The 13,952-nt window shown below is 40.2% G+C and overlaps 1 protein-coding gene across 1 annotated transcript; it reads right to left on the reverse strand.

The window, feature by feature from the left end:
* Positions 1-4,713: 4,713 nt before the first annotated feature.
* On the reverse strand, positions 4,714-12,709 carry snx6 (sorting nexin 6). The gene is made up of 14 exons (XM_080849889.1): positions 12,661-12,709; positions 12,472-12,522; positions 11,427-11,531; positions 10,840-10,950; positions 9,183-9,304; positions 8,930-9,053; positions 8,628-8,723; positions 8,216-8,321; positions 6,768-6,843; positions 6,626-6,665; positions 6,305-6,391; positions 5,934-6,093; positions 5,730-5,815; positions 4,714-5,608 (listed from the first exon to the last, which is right to left on the reverse strand). Exons 1-14 carry the CDS (start codon positions 12,664-12,666, stop codon positions 5,555-5,557), a joined length of 1,224 nt encoding a protein of 407 aa, XP_080706015.1. The 5' UTR covers positions 12,667-12,709; the 3' UTR covers positions 4,714-5,554.
* Between the last annotated feature and the right edge of the window lie 1,243 nt (positions 12,710-13,952).

A 13,952-nucleotide genomic window follows, 5' to 3' on the forward strand; every position in this document is an offset into this window, starting at 1 on the left:
GTTAAAGTTGCTGAGTTCCAAACGTGCATGTACTTGGTCACTTCCAGGTCACCACATATGGCAAAATAAAAGTCGTTCTGTTAAGAAGGAAAATATTGAAAAGTGAATTGCTTTAATTTTGGTAGTGAAATCCCTAATGCATGCAAGTTTCCCACCATGGACCAAGGTACGTGTAACCGTTTTTTTTCTTTTGGGAATTGACACACAACATAACGGGTCGTTTTTTGTTTGTTTGTTTGATTGTTTTGGGGGATTGTGGGCGGGCCTTCAACACCATAGACATATATTATGTTCAGCTCTATTTTGCCTCTGATTGTGTAGTGCACTCAATTTTGTTTCCGCTGTAGTCTTCAATTATTATCTATTACCTTTAAATTTCTTTTATCCTTGGGGTCAATTTGATCCCAGCAATTTCAACCTCCAAAACCTTATTATAACCATTTTTTACACAAGTTTATGTGTCAGGTAGGCTACTCTAGGTTGGTTTGTTGACTACCTAAATAGCCCTTTAAATAAAACAATACCCAGAATACATGTTATGCGATTATGGAGAAATATGCAGATCACCATAAAATCTCACTGATTGACCCAAAATTGGAAATGTATATCCTTCTGGTGATTTATGGCTACCTATTATTTCTAAGTACATATGGTTGTTATCTATAACATTTGTAATAAAAAAAAAAAAAAATAAATTCTAGTAACATAGTAACAATGTGATGAAAAAAGTTGATTTTTCTTATATAATTTATACAATTAAAACAGCCTAGGTCAAATTGACCCCAAACAACACCTATGTACGTACAGCATGTGTACAGGACATTGAAAACCATCATGTTAATTTTGTGTTTACCCAGTTGTACCCGATACATTAGGAAAAGTAATTAAATATGAAGCAAAAAAAATGATGTCAATCATTTATTTAGAGACGTTAAACATTGAATGGGGTCAAATTGATCCCAAACATAATAGGAGGGTTAAAGGTTCTACTACCTTTTTGCCTTTCGATATAACAACACTCACAAAATACTTACCTACCTAGGTACACCTAGCGAAAAACGAATGCAGTATAATACAACAGTTCTGCAATAAATCGTACTGATACATTTTACTGATGTTCAGTTTACGTTGAAACAGTTTAGAAACAGATGTGGTGATTCAACTGTATGATCAATTTTGAGGATGTAGTTTGTGGTGCTGTTCTGTTATTTAGCATAGCTTCACTGATTGAAATGGGGTGGTCAAAATAATAGAAACACATGTCAGTACAAGGCAATACAATCAACAACACCACATATGACAGCCTCCAAAATGAACACACAACTGAATCAACAGCTCTTGAAATTAGTTTAAACAAATTCCTTTAACCTTCATGAAGCTAAGATTTATTGCTGGTGAATTGGGCTGCATTTAGTTTTAGCCTAATCTTCCTAATAAACTGCACCTGTCAACTGTGTGTATATTGCGAAGCATAGATAGACAGACAGACATAGCCTTTAATAATTGATGATTGTAATTTAATAATGTATCATTACTGAGAGGTGCCTGTAGTGAAGGGAAAGTGTAGTCACCCCACCCGGACTCAAACCCGGGTGTACAGGGTGCCAAACATGCACTCTGACCGCCACGCCAAAGAGCCAGGCTTCATTGCATGGCAGTCCACCACAGTCATCTGAAGTGACGATCACATCGGCACAGTGCTTCACATGATTTTGTGATATGACCTATAATGACAATACAAAAAAAAATGGTATCAAATTAATGCAGTCACTAGTGTATTGTGAAATCCTCAAAATCCTGGAGGGACTGTCATGTGCAGCTGAATGAACTTAACGCATCATGTTGGTTTTAAAAATAAAAGCACTTAAGTATGTTTTCAAGGATGTAGTGTGTTCTCAATACAGTTTTTTACGATTGGATAAACACTAAAATCAAAAGTATTACACAATTATCAAAACCTTCTCTCAAGGAGCAAAACATCAGCCCAGATTTGCACCACTTTAAGCACATGTCAACATTACACTTTTTGCTAAAATACACACGATTTGCGAAACACTAAACACACTTGTACTGTATACATTAGACACAGAAGTATATCAAGATTCCACTTCCTTGCAATTCCAGAGCACTGACTGTCAAATTACCACACCTATGAGCAGGGACGTGCACAGGAGGGGGCTAAGGTTGCTCGGGCAACTGCCTGTTTGCCCTCGTAGACTGAAGTTTCCCCTCCGAAGGAAATATACTGTATATATTTTAAAAATACTATTACGGCTGCAGAAGTTCATGCATGCCTACATAAAATAATCACGGAATATGGAATCAGGGGACGGGGCGGTTCAGCGGCGGTTAGTGAGAGTTCAAAATTATATTGGCAAAATTTGCGATCAGGGGACGGGGGTGTGGCAGCAGAGTAAGTGGCAGTTTAAAATGACATTGGCAACATTTGCGATCAGGGGATGGGGTGTGGCAGCGGTGGTGACAAAAATTGTGTTGCCCCTTTTTTCCAGGGCAGAGCAACTGCCCTTCAAAATTCCTGTGCACGTCACTGCCTATGAGCCAATGGTTAAACACAGCCATCAAGTGCGCAACCACATGATTACTTATTGTAGACACACCAAACAGGAGTCAGAAGAAGAAGAGTGAGGGTGAAAGGGGGAATCCACGGAGGAGGAGAAGGAGGAAGAGGCAGAGGCCATGCCAGAGGCCAAGGTCGATGTGGAGGTATGAGGAAGAGGAAGACCTGAAGCAGGAGGAAAATGTGCTCAAAGAAGAAGAAGACCAAATTTATCAGATAAACTTGAAAGGAGGATGGGACCCATATTCACGCAAGAACAAGAGAGGCTCAGATAAATTCAAGCAAACATTATCGGTGACCATGCCATTTTCAATTAGTCCATCAGGTCAACAGTCAACACTGGCACACATCCTAAAAAGTCATCAGGTCAAAATGAAACAACTTTATCTGTACTGTATTTTCAGTTTTTTTTTTTTTTTTCTGATATTTGCTGAGCCAAGAGTGTTATGCACACTACTGTAGTAGCATGAAAACTGGGACATGTTTTGTTGTAATTCTCCATGTTGACAAGTTGACTGATTTGGGTATATGGAGAGAAATACATTATATTTTCATTAGTCTGCAGCATTGGTCTTGTGTAGTTTTTGGTGCATGTATTGTATATTTGCACTTTCTCTTTGTACTTTACTTACACTACACTGATCACTGAGAAGTAAAATTGCAAAAGTGTTTTAGGTTTGCAACAGCAGTGTGTAATTGGTACAAACAGAAGTGCTTGTGTACTGTACGGTGCTGTGAACCGGCTATTTTGACTGAGCATGATTCAAAGGCAAAAGCATTGGGTTGAGTTTTGTCCTCATTTGGCTGTATCTGAGACAGAACGGCCCCAAGACCACTAGTGAATGCGTCGACAGACAAGGTTGTACTGAAATCTGGGTGATTTTAAGGTACACTATTCACCAGTGCAAATTAAAGATTCTGAAAATTGCCCCTGTACACTCAAGGGACCAGACCTACTCATATCCTTACGTTTGTGTGGCCGCTCAGAAACACTTGTAGGAGCGGATCTTTATTCACAGGCGATGTGAGTCTATAGTGGAGAAAAAATGAATTACCATCCAGAACAGCAAGGACATCTGCTTGATGGTGAAGTTGGAGGGCATATTTAACAGTGTGCACATCTTAAGCCATCTAAAGTTAGTAAGTATACACACTAGCACTAATGGAGAAGCATAGTCACTGATGATTTCCTTTGCATCCAGAATCTCTTTCAACGACTGATAATGAGTCGAAGATAACCTGATGTACGGCAGCTGGAAGGGACTGTCATCTGTCAACCTTGTCCTGTGACAAAACTCACGTGCCCCACCACAGTCAAGATGATGCTAGAAAAAGACGCTGTCATATTCCTTTATTAGCTAATATATCCCTCTAGTGGGAAGAGACTTGACAGTTGTCAATGGGTATAGCACCCAAACCGATTTATGCCAAGCCTACTCATGAGGTACTCACACACCCCTACGACAATAGCCCATCAGACAACACTTCATCATCACTATCACATCATCAAGTGGAACATGGGATACAGATCAGTACAATGTTGAATAATTGGAGTCCAACACAAATGTTGTTTTTCCTAAAGTTCTGATTGAAGAAAAAACTTTAATGTCAATACTGAAATAAATGAAACATTTTATATTGGATATTTGGCCTACATTTTCTGGTGAGTGTTACACAGGCCCATTAGGCACTATAATTTTTGAGCTTTTCAATAATTTTGTGTAGATTTAACGAGGCTCAAACTCTGAAAATGACCCTGGTAGACTGGTCTGTTGTCACCATTCATTCCTACCGGCAAAAGTGAATAACCCAAAGAGGGAGAGGGGTAGACAGTGGTGTAGTCCAGGGTATACGCAGGTATACGGAGTATATCCTCTTATTTATCAGTCAGCATTGCGTATACCCACTTCTTAAAACAGGGCGTTTAATCCTGTGCTGTGTGGGCTGCTTAAAAAATTGGCAAAATTAAGAGTATACCCACTTCTCCAGGGACCACCACACCACTGGGGGTAGATAACATGTTTTCTGATTCCTTGGCATTCTGAAGTAAACACTATCAATTGTTGTTATTTCTTTATTGTTACGGTTTGTATATCAGCATTCCTCCATTTCATTTAATGGAAGCTTTGGTCACATAGTGTGAAAAAACACATTCATATACAGTGCACTTTAAAAAATATGGGGGGGACAACAGAACAAATTTTTCCATTTATGATTTTTTTTTAAACAATATTTGATCGGGTTAAATCTACATTTTAAGGCAAACATAATAATGCATTACTACTATGGAATGAAAATAAACAGAAGAAATAAACTTTATATGAAATTTTACTTAAGAGATGAAAAATGTATCAAAACTATTAGTTTGATTATGATGATCATGAACCGTACAGTGAAAACTAATACAACATATACAAGGCTTTTAGTGACAATACACTTTTAATAATAGTAACAATCAGCTCAACTTTTTCTTTTTTTCTTTCATTCTTTCTTACAAGGTACATGAGCAGCATCACAGAGATAATTACCAAAATCAACTGCTTTGAGGATTACACTAAGCAAACATAAAAAAAAAAATATGGACAAAAAAATTACGAAAAAATTAAGGTGATATTGACAGAGCCAACCCCATGAAGAAGTGACACTTTATAACAACTTTAAAAACAGACGTGATTAGACTTTTTTTCCTTCCTTGATAGGTTCTTGTGCTGTGTGGGCAAGTGGAGACTTCTCACCGAGGGCCTCCGCACTTTTAATCGAGGGAATATGTGGAGGGATTATGGTGTCTCTGGTAGTGGTGACTAACAAGACATCCTTCCATGAAGAAGTGCCCTCCCCTTAGAAGATATTCTCTCTCTTTCTTTCTTTCTTTCTTTCTTTATTTCTCTCTCTCTCTCTCTCCCCTTTGTCTTCTGAAGGGAAGAGGAAGCCAAACGCGGGGAGGATGCCTGCACCATTAACAACCAGTCCAGTCTTTTAAGTATCTCCTTTTAGGACCCCGAGACAGCTTTGCAACAGTTGAAGGTTACCCTGCAGATGGAGGGGGGGGGGGGGGGGGGGGCATAGGGAGAGAGAGAAAGAAAATCACTGATATGGCTTATGGAAAACAGAGTCATCAGAGTAATGTTCTCGGGAGCAGCTGTACAGTTACCTTAGCGTGTTTCAGTTCCAGCTCTGCCAGCTCCACCAAGTTCTTCCGGAAGGCTGATACTCGTCTTGTCTTGAAATCTATCAATTCTGAATTTTAAAGGCAAACACACTTTGTGTAAATCTTCCATGTAACACTTATCAGGTACACAGAAGTAATTTGTGCTTGCCAACATTGCATTTTGGTGTGCAGGGGGAAAAATCGTACCTTGTTTTGCTGACTCGGAAATTTTCTCAAATTTCTGACAGCTCAACTGCTGAGTGGTTTCTGCTTGTAGGACATCTTTGTTCTTAGCCCTTGCTTTGTCCAGAGCTTTGTTTGCATTCTCGTAATCAACTAGTGACCTTCCCCGTCTGTACAAAAGGTCCTTTAAGAAAAGAAGAAATGCAATGTATGCATCTCATCATTAAACTAACTGACAGCGTATCGGGTTGTTCAACAACGTCTTCAAACACATCTGTGGTCCCACCCTCAGTTTTGCATAACAGATGAAATATTGCCCGTGGCAAACATGGCAGTTCTGACATGAAATTATTATGTTTGTTATTGCTTTCATCTAAAAGAAAATGACATTTAACCTTTGCAGCTTGCGACTCCCTGAGATAGTACTTCAACAGGTCAGCGAGTTTCAGGTCCTCATCGGCTGCTACACGCGCCTCAATTTTCTGCATTTGAAGGAGAAAGAAGACATAAACAAGGAGAATCTAAACTAAACATTAAAGGCAAAACCTACTCTTTCCTGATGACAGTTCTTTCCATGTGTTAATCACAAACTTTTATTGTAACAAGCACTAACTCATTTAAAAGTAACAGAAAGAATTCAGCTTAACTGAATACAATTTAAGACAGGATTTAAGAAAGAAATTACTTTTTTAAGGAATAAAAATGTAATGGTTTACCCGTGTTTTCTCAAAGAGCTCTGACACCTTCAGGAAGAATCTACAAGTCAGACAACAAACAGACACATACTTTGTTTAAAAAAAGCAGGAACACCAAACACATTTGATCAGACACAGGAACTGCTTTACAAGATAAACGCACTTGCACATATCTGTTGAATCCTGGGTCCCGAGGCTGTACATTGCGGAGGCAATTCTGTTGATGTCGTCTGCAGCGCCTGAAAAAAGCCAGAGCTGTGACAAAACGCTTCGACACAGACACTAAGAAAACCAAACGTACATCCATCTTACATCCAAGCCAGCCTTACTGCATGCACAGATGCACCCACTTCCTCATCCAGCCAACCCAGTCAGTGTACAGATGCTGTTCATTTTACTTCCATCCATCCGCAGGATCTTTTGGGTTAATGCATCCAATTTTTGTTGCTGCTTTTAGAGGCAAGTATCATGTTTTATTGTTGTGGAAATCCATAGCCATGGACAAATGTTTAAGACCACACTTGAGAACATTTACTTTTTTCTTAGAATGCAGTGATTGCATCAGAAATGAAATTGACTGCATGAGATTGCGTCAATCTTACGTCGGCCTATTGTAGTCAGCTTTCAATTGACCACCAGTCATTATGCGGCATTTTGCATTTTCTAAAAACACACAAAAATTGGTAAAAAAGTGTCATTCACAGTCAGATGCTCAGACCCCTTATGTATGAATAAGACCCTGAATTCGCATTGCCAATCGCTTCTTCAGAATATCTTTTCTGGTGAAGAACCACAATTTGTGCCCTCGGGACTTCTGTGAGTGATGCTTTTAATACCATTTGCGTGGGTTTTTAGAAAAGGCAAAACACATATAAACGCGGCGTAATGACATATTAACGGCATGATAGTCAATTGAAGTGACTACAATAGGCCAGCGTAAAGATGACGCAATCGCATGTAATCAATTTAAATTCTGATTCAATATCTGCGTTCAGGGAAAAAAGTACAGTTTCTCAGGAATAGTCTTAAACTTTTGTCCACAACTGCATTAAACAAGACGATCATTGGGCAAGACGATGGATACGGCCTTTGCGAAAATGACAGTTGACTGCACAGATAGCTTTCGGCAATAACAGCAGGATCTTGTCAACAGAGTTTATAGGCCCCTGCTTAAGGTGGTGGTTCAATAAATAATGTGAATTTCTTACCACTGAACTACTGGACAGTCAACCATCACATTCACGACACTCATACAAGCAGCCAGCCTTCATCAATGCCTCAGACACGACCAGGCAACGCTCTCTCTTCTCAGACAATGGGACTGGCAAGAACAGATTCAACTTACCCATTTCCACATCAGTCAGCAAATTAACATGAAGAGAAGAGTAGACATAAAATACTGTGCACAGAGGTGGACAGTAAAAGTACACTTGCTTCCACCAACAGTAAAACATGATACGTTTCAGCCTGGATGAGACCTGATTGGTTCTTGACCAATTTTTTATATTAATTCCCCAACTGGGACCAATGCAAAAGGACTTGAATTCGAGTGTCAGCATCCCGGTGCTTACCTAAAGCCTGCCAATGAGAGGTTGGAGAGAGGAGACTTACTTTTATGAGATCTGATCATTCTATCTGATTTCACAGACGCGTCTTTGACCCGGTTATGATATTCTATAAGGAATGTCTTCTCATGCTCAAAGAAGTCATCGACGTCCTGCAAGACAGAGTGGATGCCTTCAAATAAAACACCACAACTTCATAAACACAAGAGTACGATAAGTGTTTTTATTGACATATTTAACTAATTGCAAACACACACAAAAAAAATTAAAATTTTCACCTCCTGTTTTCACCTAACTTTGTATCCCTTTCCTCCACCCCTCCCCCACACTCTTCAACTGAACTCTCCACTCCTCACCAGCTTGCCTCAGTGAATCACATGATGGTCACATGGCGGTGGTGAACCTCACACGGAGGCACTAGCTCCACCCTGGCCTGGCCTCTGCACTTCGGCACTCACCTTCACTCCGGCCACCAGCACGCCGTCTGCCGACTTCACCACATTCTTGAAGAAGTCCTCCAGCTTCTCCTTCTTGTTCTTGCCTCGTACGCTCAGCTGGGGAAAAGGAAGCGGATGGAGTGAGTGAGAGACAATCACTTACAGGATCCAAGTCGAGAGACATCAAATGTCATGTCATGTCAAATGTTATCTGACACTTAAATTAAAGAGGGGGTTGTGATTGCATTTCAAGGGAGACATCTCCCCCTATACACAATTTAGGAAACAGTAAGACTGGATGAGAGTGCCATCACTTCACTTACATCTTGGTTGTACTCTAAAAACACGTGGAAATTCAGGTCTTTGCGCAGGACAGGATGGGCAGCCACACGACACAGGAACACCTCGTGCATTGCCACAGTCTTCTTGAAAATGGCCAGGTATTCACTGGGACAGAGACTCGACAGATCACTCTAACTCCAACAGCAATAAAGCAAACATACATAGACTAAAACCATGAAGGGGCACACAACAACAACAACAACAACAACAACAACAAGAAACCAAGACACTCACGCCTCCAGTTCCTGCTTCATTTTGGTAAATTCCTCTTTAGTCATGGAGCCCTCTCCTTCGCCCAGCTTCTGCAGCTTCTCACGGGACGCGTCAAAGTCTGGTCGTGGTGGAGCTGGCGGGATCTGACAGTGACACATAAAGGAGTTCACTCATTTAATGGAAGTCTGGGTTGTTCCATGTGGGTGACGACTAGCTGTCAGAGGTCGATGAAGATTTACGCTGGCTGTGTGAGCTCAATGACATTTCCAAAACACATCACGGAAATGGGCTGCAAGTTCCCCACTCTAGCTGGCTTAAAACACTCCCCAAACGAGGCGTCATAAATCTCACAGTAACGCAGAGGAACATTTGATATACAACTCGTGTGTGTGTGTGTGTGTGTGCTAGTCAACATCCCAATCAGGCTGCTTGAGTTCCTTTTGTGTCTAGTTTGAAATTCAAAATGAGGAGGCCCCAGCCTTCTAACCTCCTCAAACTGCTCTGTCTCCTCTCCAGTCCCAGCTATAAAAACCAATTATAAAATGGCTGGACTTCAGCCAGAGAAGACATTGTCCAAAATACACTGTGGCATCCTTAAGTCCCCACCGAGAGCTCTTTAATCAAAGGATGACTGCTTCTCCCCCTGCTTTGGCTTTCACTGTAATGTTTCCATTTAAAAGCAAGCACAAAGTGACTACAGAGGAAAACAGTATGTGTGAGTGTGTGTGCTGAATATATTTATATACATATATATATCTATATCTATATATGTATATATTCCATTTATATATATATATGTGTGTGTGTGTGTACATACATACATAGAAAACATACAGACACACACACACACACACACACACACACACACACACACACACACACACACAAATAACCAAGGAATCTAGGACATTTAGAAACTGCTCATATAGTACCAAGTGTCTCAAAGATGCAGTTAATCATCACTTCATTATGAATCATCACTGTTTCAACATCATTTGATGTCCAGTGGCTCTTTGGACCACCTATCTTTGCATACAGATCAGAAGGCAGGGTTAAGAGAATAGCTATCCAACTCCTGTGAATCAGCCAATGACAGCTTGCATTTCTCTGACTTGGGTGACATCCTGACAGACACTTTCCCATAAACATAAGGCCCTCGGCAGCCTCTGTCGAAACCAATGTCTAACATAAAGTACTTTCCTTGGTAATCAGGAAATTGCATTACACGCAAAATTGCTGACAACCGGTGAGGATATCCACTCAATGAGGCACCTCCTTTTTTTTTTTTTTTTAACTCTTTACATACCACTGGTAAGTTAGTATCACTTTGGTCTGTTCAGACCTCTTAGTACATTACTTCAAAGAGGAGTACAAATCTAGAGCCCCTATATTTATTATTGCCATCATTACAACCAGCAATTAGGTAACCAACCTGAAGTAGAGACTGAATAAAGCAATTATACTAATCATAAACCGCGCCTTGCTCTTACAAGTAAGCCAACAAACCTAACATAACAATCCATACATATGGCAACAGCAGTGCAGACATGCAGCACAGTCTCAATCCAGCTTCAACCACAGTGTCGCATTTACCTGTTTGCATAAGGAGACAGTGTGACCTTGGTGGAGGTAAGGGAGCACTGAAAACAAAGTGATACACAGCCAACTCAATACTCACAATGTACCCCGCATACTCCTCATTCTCCACAAAGGAGTCGTGGAGCCAGATAAATTCTTCGTGCTGGCGTACAACAGAAAACTCATTCTGTTTGAAGTTGGGGAGAGTGGTCTGGGAGGGAAGAAATGGATCAAACATTAACTCTAAATCATATTGACTCTTATTGTACAAAAAGTCTAAGCAGAACCCATTAAAACAAGAACATGACCTACACGCATCACTCTAAGTAGGTTAAGGATGAGCGCTATGCAATTGCCAACATACAATTGTAAGTAGTTAAGCATTTCACTTTCAGTCTAAAATCTTGCAATCCTAAGAGAGCTATTGACAGGGGTAAGTGAGAGCACTCATGAATTATTAAATAGTGGTTTAAAGCTGCTAATAGCCTTCAGTAATGAGCCATTTTGGATCAATGCAACGGTCAGCTGGAAGACCAAAACAAACACAGAAAATGCATGGTGATCTTCAACTGAAAATGACAACATCAAGGCTCACACCTGACTATATGCTTAACTCTTTGTGAAAAAAAATCATATTTGAGAGAAAACGCAGCCTTCTCAGACTTCAGAGATGGAGTTCCAACATACCTTTGTATGAACGGTAAACTTGACCTTATCACGCTCACTAAGTGCATCTGAAATATCCACTTGTAAAGTTGCATCAGTTTGGAGATCCACATTGACTGCCCTTGGCTAAAATGAGATCAAATAAGGAACAAGAGTTTATATACAAACATAACAAACAATGAGATGTTTAGAGCAGAACCCTCAGCATGAGTCTGTGCAGGCCTTCTGTCACTGTTACACTGATCCGATGAATGACATCTCGAACCGAGATAGAATTGTGTAAAAACACATAACTAGCGGGTTTCTAATGTGAAACCAAATTGCGCCAGTCCAAACAACAGCTGATTACTTTAAACCTGGGCTCAACATGTAGCGTTTCGATGCCAAATAGGACTGTCTACCTTGAGTGGTAAACAGTAGCTGTTTGATTACGACGCACCGTTGGGAAGGGCACACTACCTTGATTTGTCGTGTCAGGCTTAGCTTTATATGAATATAACAAAAACCCATGAGCAAATCCAACAGAATTCTATAACATCAGAAAGGTCAATGTTAGAAATGTCTGTGATGGTGAATTGAAGCAGTGCTTCGCCATTGTAGGCACTCGTAAAGACAGAAACTGTTTGTCTGGCTAGCCTGTAGTTAGCAACACGGTAAACTTACATTGACATAATTTCACGACAAACCAGGCAATTGTGACCTTTATTATCACTATAAAATGCTGTCAAAACCACCATTGCTGTAAGACACATGCTCCTTTTCATTCAACATGTAAATAATGGGCTGATTAGCTAGCTAGCTAAGTTACATGTTGGCATTCAGTGCAGAATCCCGCTAGCAGATAGCACCAGCCACGGTAGGAAGTCAACTGACACTGCAAGCAACACTGAACCAGGAAAGCTAGCTAGCTAGCGTGAGTTACAATAGCGATTTCACACACCTAGCAGTCATCGCACCTGAACCTATTATGGATTGTATTTGACAACTGATTTTAGGACGCACCACTTTAAAAAGATGGACGAGTTTAATATAACGGAAAAGTAAGGAATCCAAGAAAAAAACTTACACCCCTGTCCTCCTCAGAGAGGAAATCGGGACCGTCGTCCAGCCCTTCTTGCTGTCAAAATACAGTCAAAATGCACAGTATTTATTGTCTGATCTTCATCAACATGACTGGTGTCTACGCTACTCGACAGAAAGCATTTGGACGTTTAAAATCTTAACCAGGGCATGCAGTTATTGTGGATAAACCTACCATCATGGCTGCTGCGGGTGGAGTACGAATCTAGCGAAGTCGTGTGACGTGCGGCAGCAGGATTTGAAGGAGGAGCCTTCGATGCCTGGTAGGAAATACTGGACTGTGTGAAGGTAGCCTGGTACAATCAAGGTAAACAGGCCTAACCTGTATTGAGATGTAGTGTTATAACAGCTGTTGGCCTATTGGATTACAGCCCTAGGCTAGGTCTACTGTTTGCATGTATACATATATCTGATAGCACTGTTTCTGTGCTGGAAGTAAGGCACCTGCTACGACTAAGGATTTCCGTACCAATAGTTCTTATATTATTGGTCCGTAATGTTTTTTCCGTGCCAATAGTGCATACTGTTGCCACTGTCGAATTTTCCGTAGATTTCTTTCCGTAAGGTTTATTCCCATTCCGAAGCATTTGGGAACATGGTGTTTGTCAGTGGAGAGCGATATGAGAACTGTTAACTCTCCCGCTGTGATAAATCCTAGTGCGGCACTGCCCGGCGCGGGCATCACCGGTCGCTAGGGCTTCCTCCGGGGCGCGCCTCACAGGCCCAATGGCCCTCTGTCGGTGCCCGCCATAATGCTGCGTAATAATAAAACGTGCGTTCACCTGATGAACTCGGAAAAAAACATCAACACCTGCATGGCCTCTGAAGTACGTTAACCTTACGTTACGTTAAGTGAAGTACGTTAAGTACGTTATTATGCAGTAAAACTTTGGAATCTTCTACCAGACCACATCAAAACTGCCCCCACCATAGACAGTTTCAAGACAAGACTAAAAACAAACCTATTCTCTTTAGCCTATATGTGAAATTCTCTATTAATTACGGTATGCTGCTTCTTAGTGCTAATCATAATGTCTCTTACCTGCAATTTATTGATTTTAATGTTTTATTTATTTATTTATTTTCTTTCAATTTTCATTGTGTTTTTTTTTATTTTTATTTAAGTTTCTTTGACTGTGTTTCAATTTAAATTCTATGTTTGTTTCTGTAAAGCACATTGAATTGCATTTAATGTACGAAATGTGCTATATAAATAAATTTGCCTTGCCTTGCCTTGCCTTGCCTTGCCTTACATAAGTATTTTTGTTCGTTTAAATCATATTAATAGCCAATCATGTTTATCAATCAAGCTCGATTGGAATAGTATAGCCGATATCAATTAGGTTATCCTAATGTCTTTGAAAAAAACTGTTATGCTGGCAACTTCACTACACAACATTAAGAATGCAAACATATAACATAAAATTGTAAATTACTTGTTAAATGTAATTAAACAGTGTTTGATAT

Source organism: Sprattus sprattus, assembly GCF_963457725.1.
Source record: "Sprattus sprattus genome assembly, chromosome: 13".
NCBI lineage: Eukaryota > Metazoa > Chordata > Actinopteri > Clupeiformes > Clupeidae > Sprattus > Sprattus sprattus.

What these genes read in the sequence shown, in the direction of transcription:
- snx6 (XM_080849889.1), bottom strand. An exon ending in TCTCTGAGGAGGACAGGGGT is followed by an intron (nt 11,532 to 12,471) that starts GTAAGTTTTTTT and finishes ATCTCATTTTAG; the next exon opens with CCAAGGGCAGTCAATGTGGA. An exon ending in AATGATCAGATCTCATAAAA is followed by an intron (nt 6,844 to 8,215) that starts GTAAGTCTCCTC and finishes GGCTTTTTTCAG; the next exon opens with GCGCTGCAGACGACATCAAC.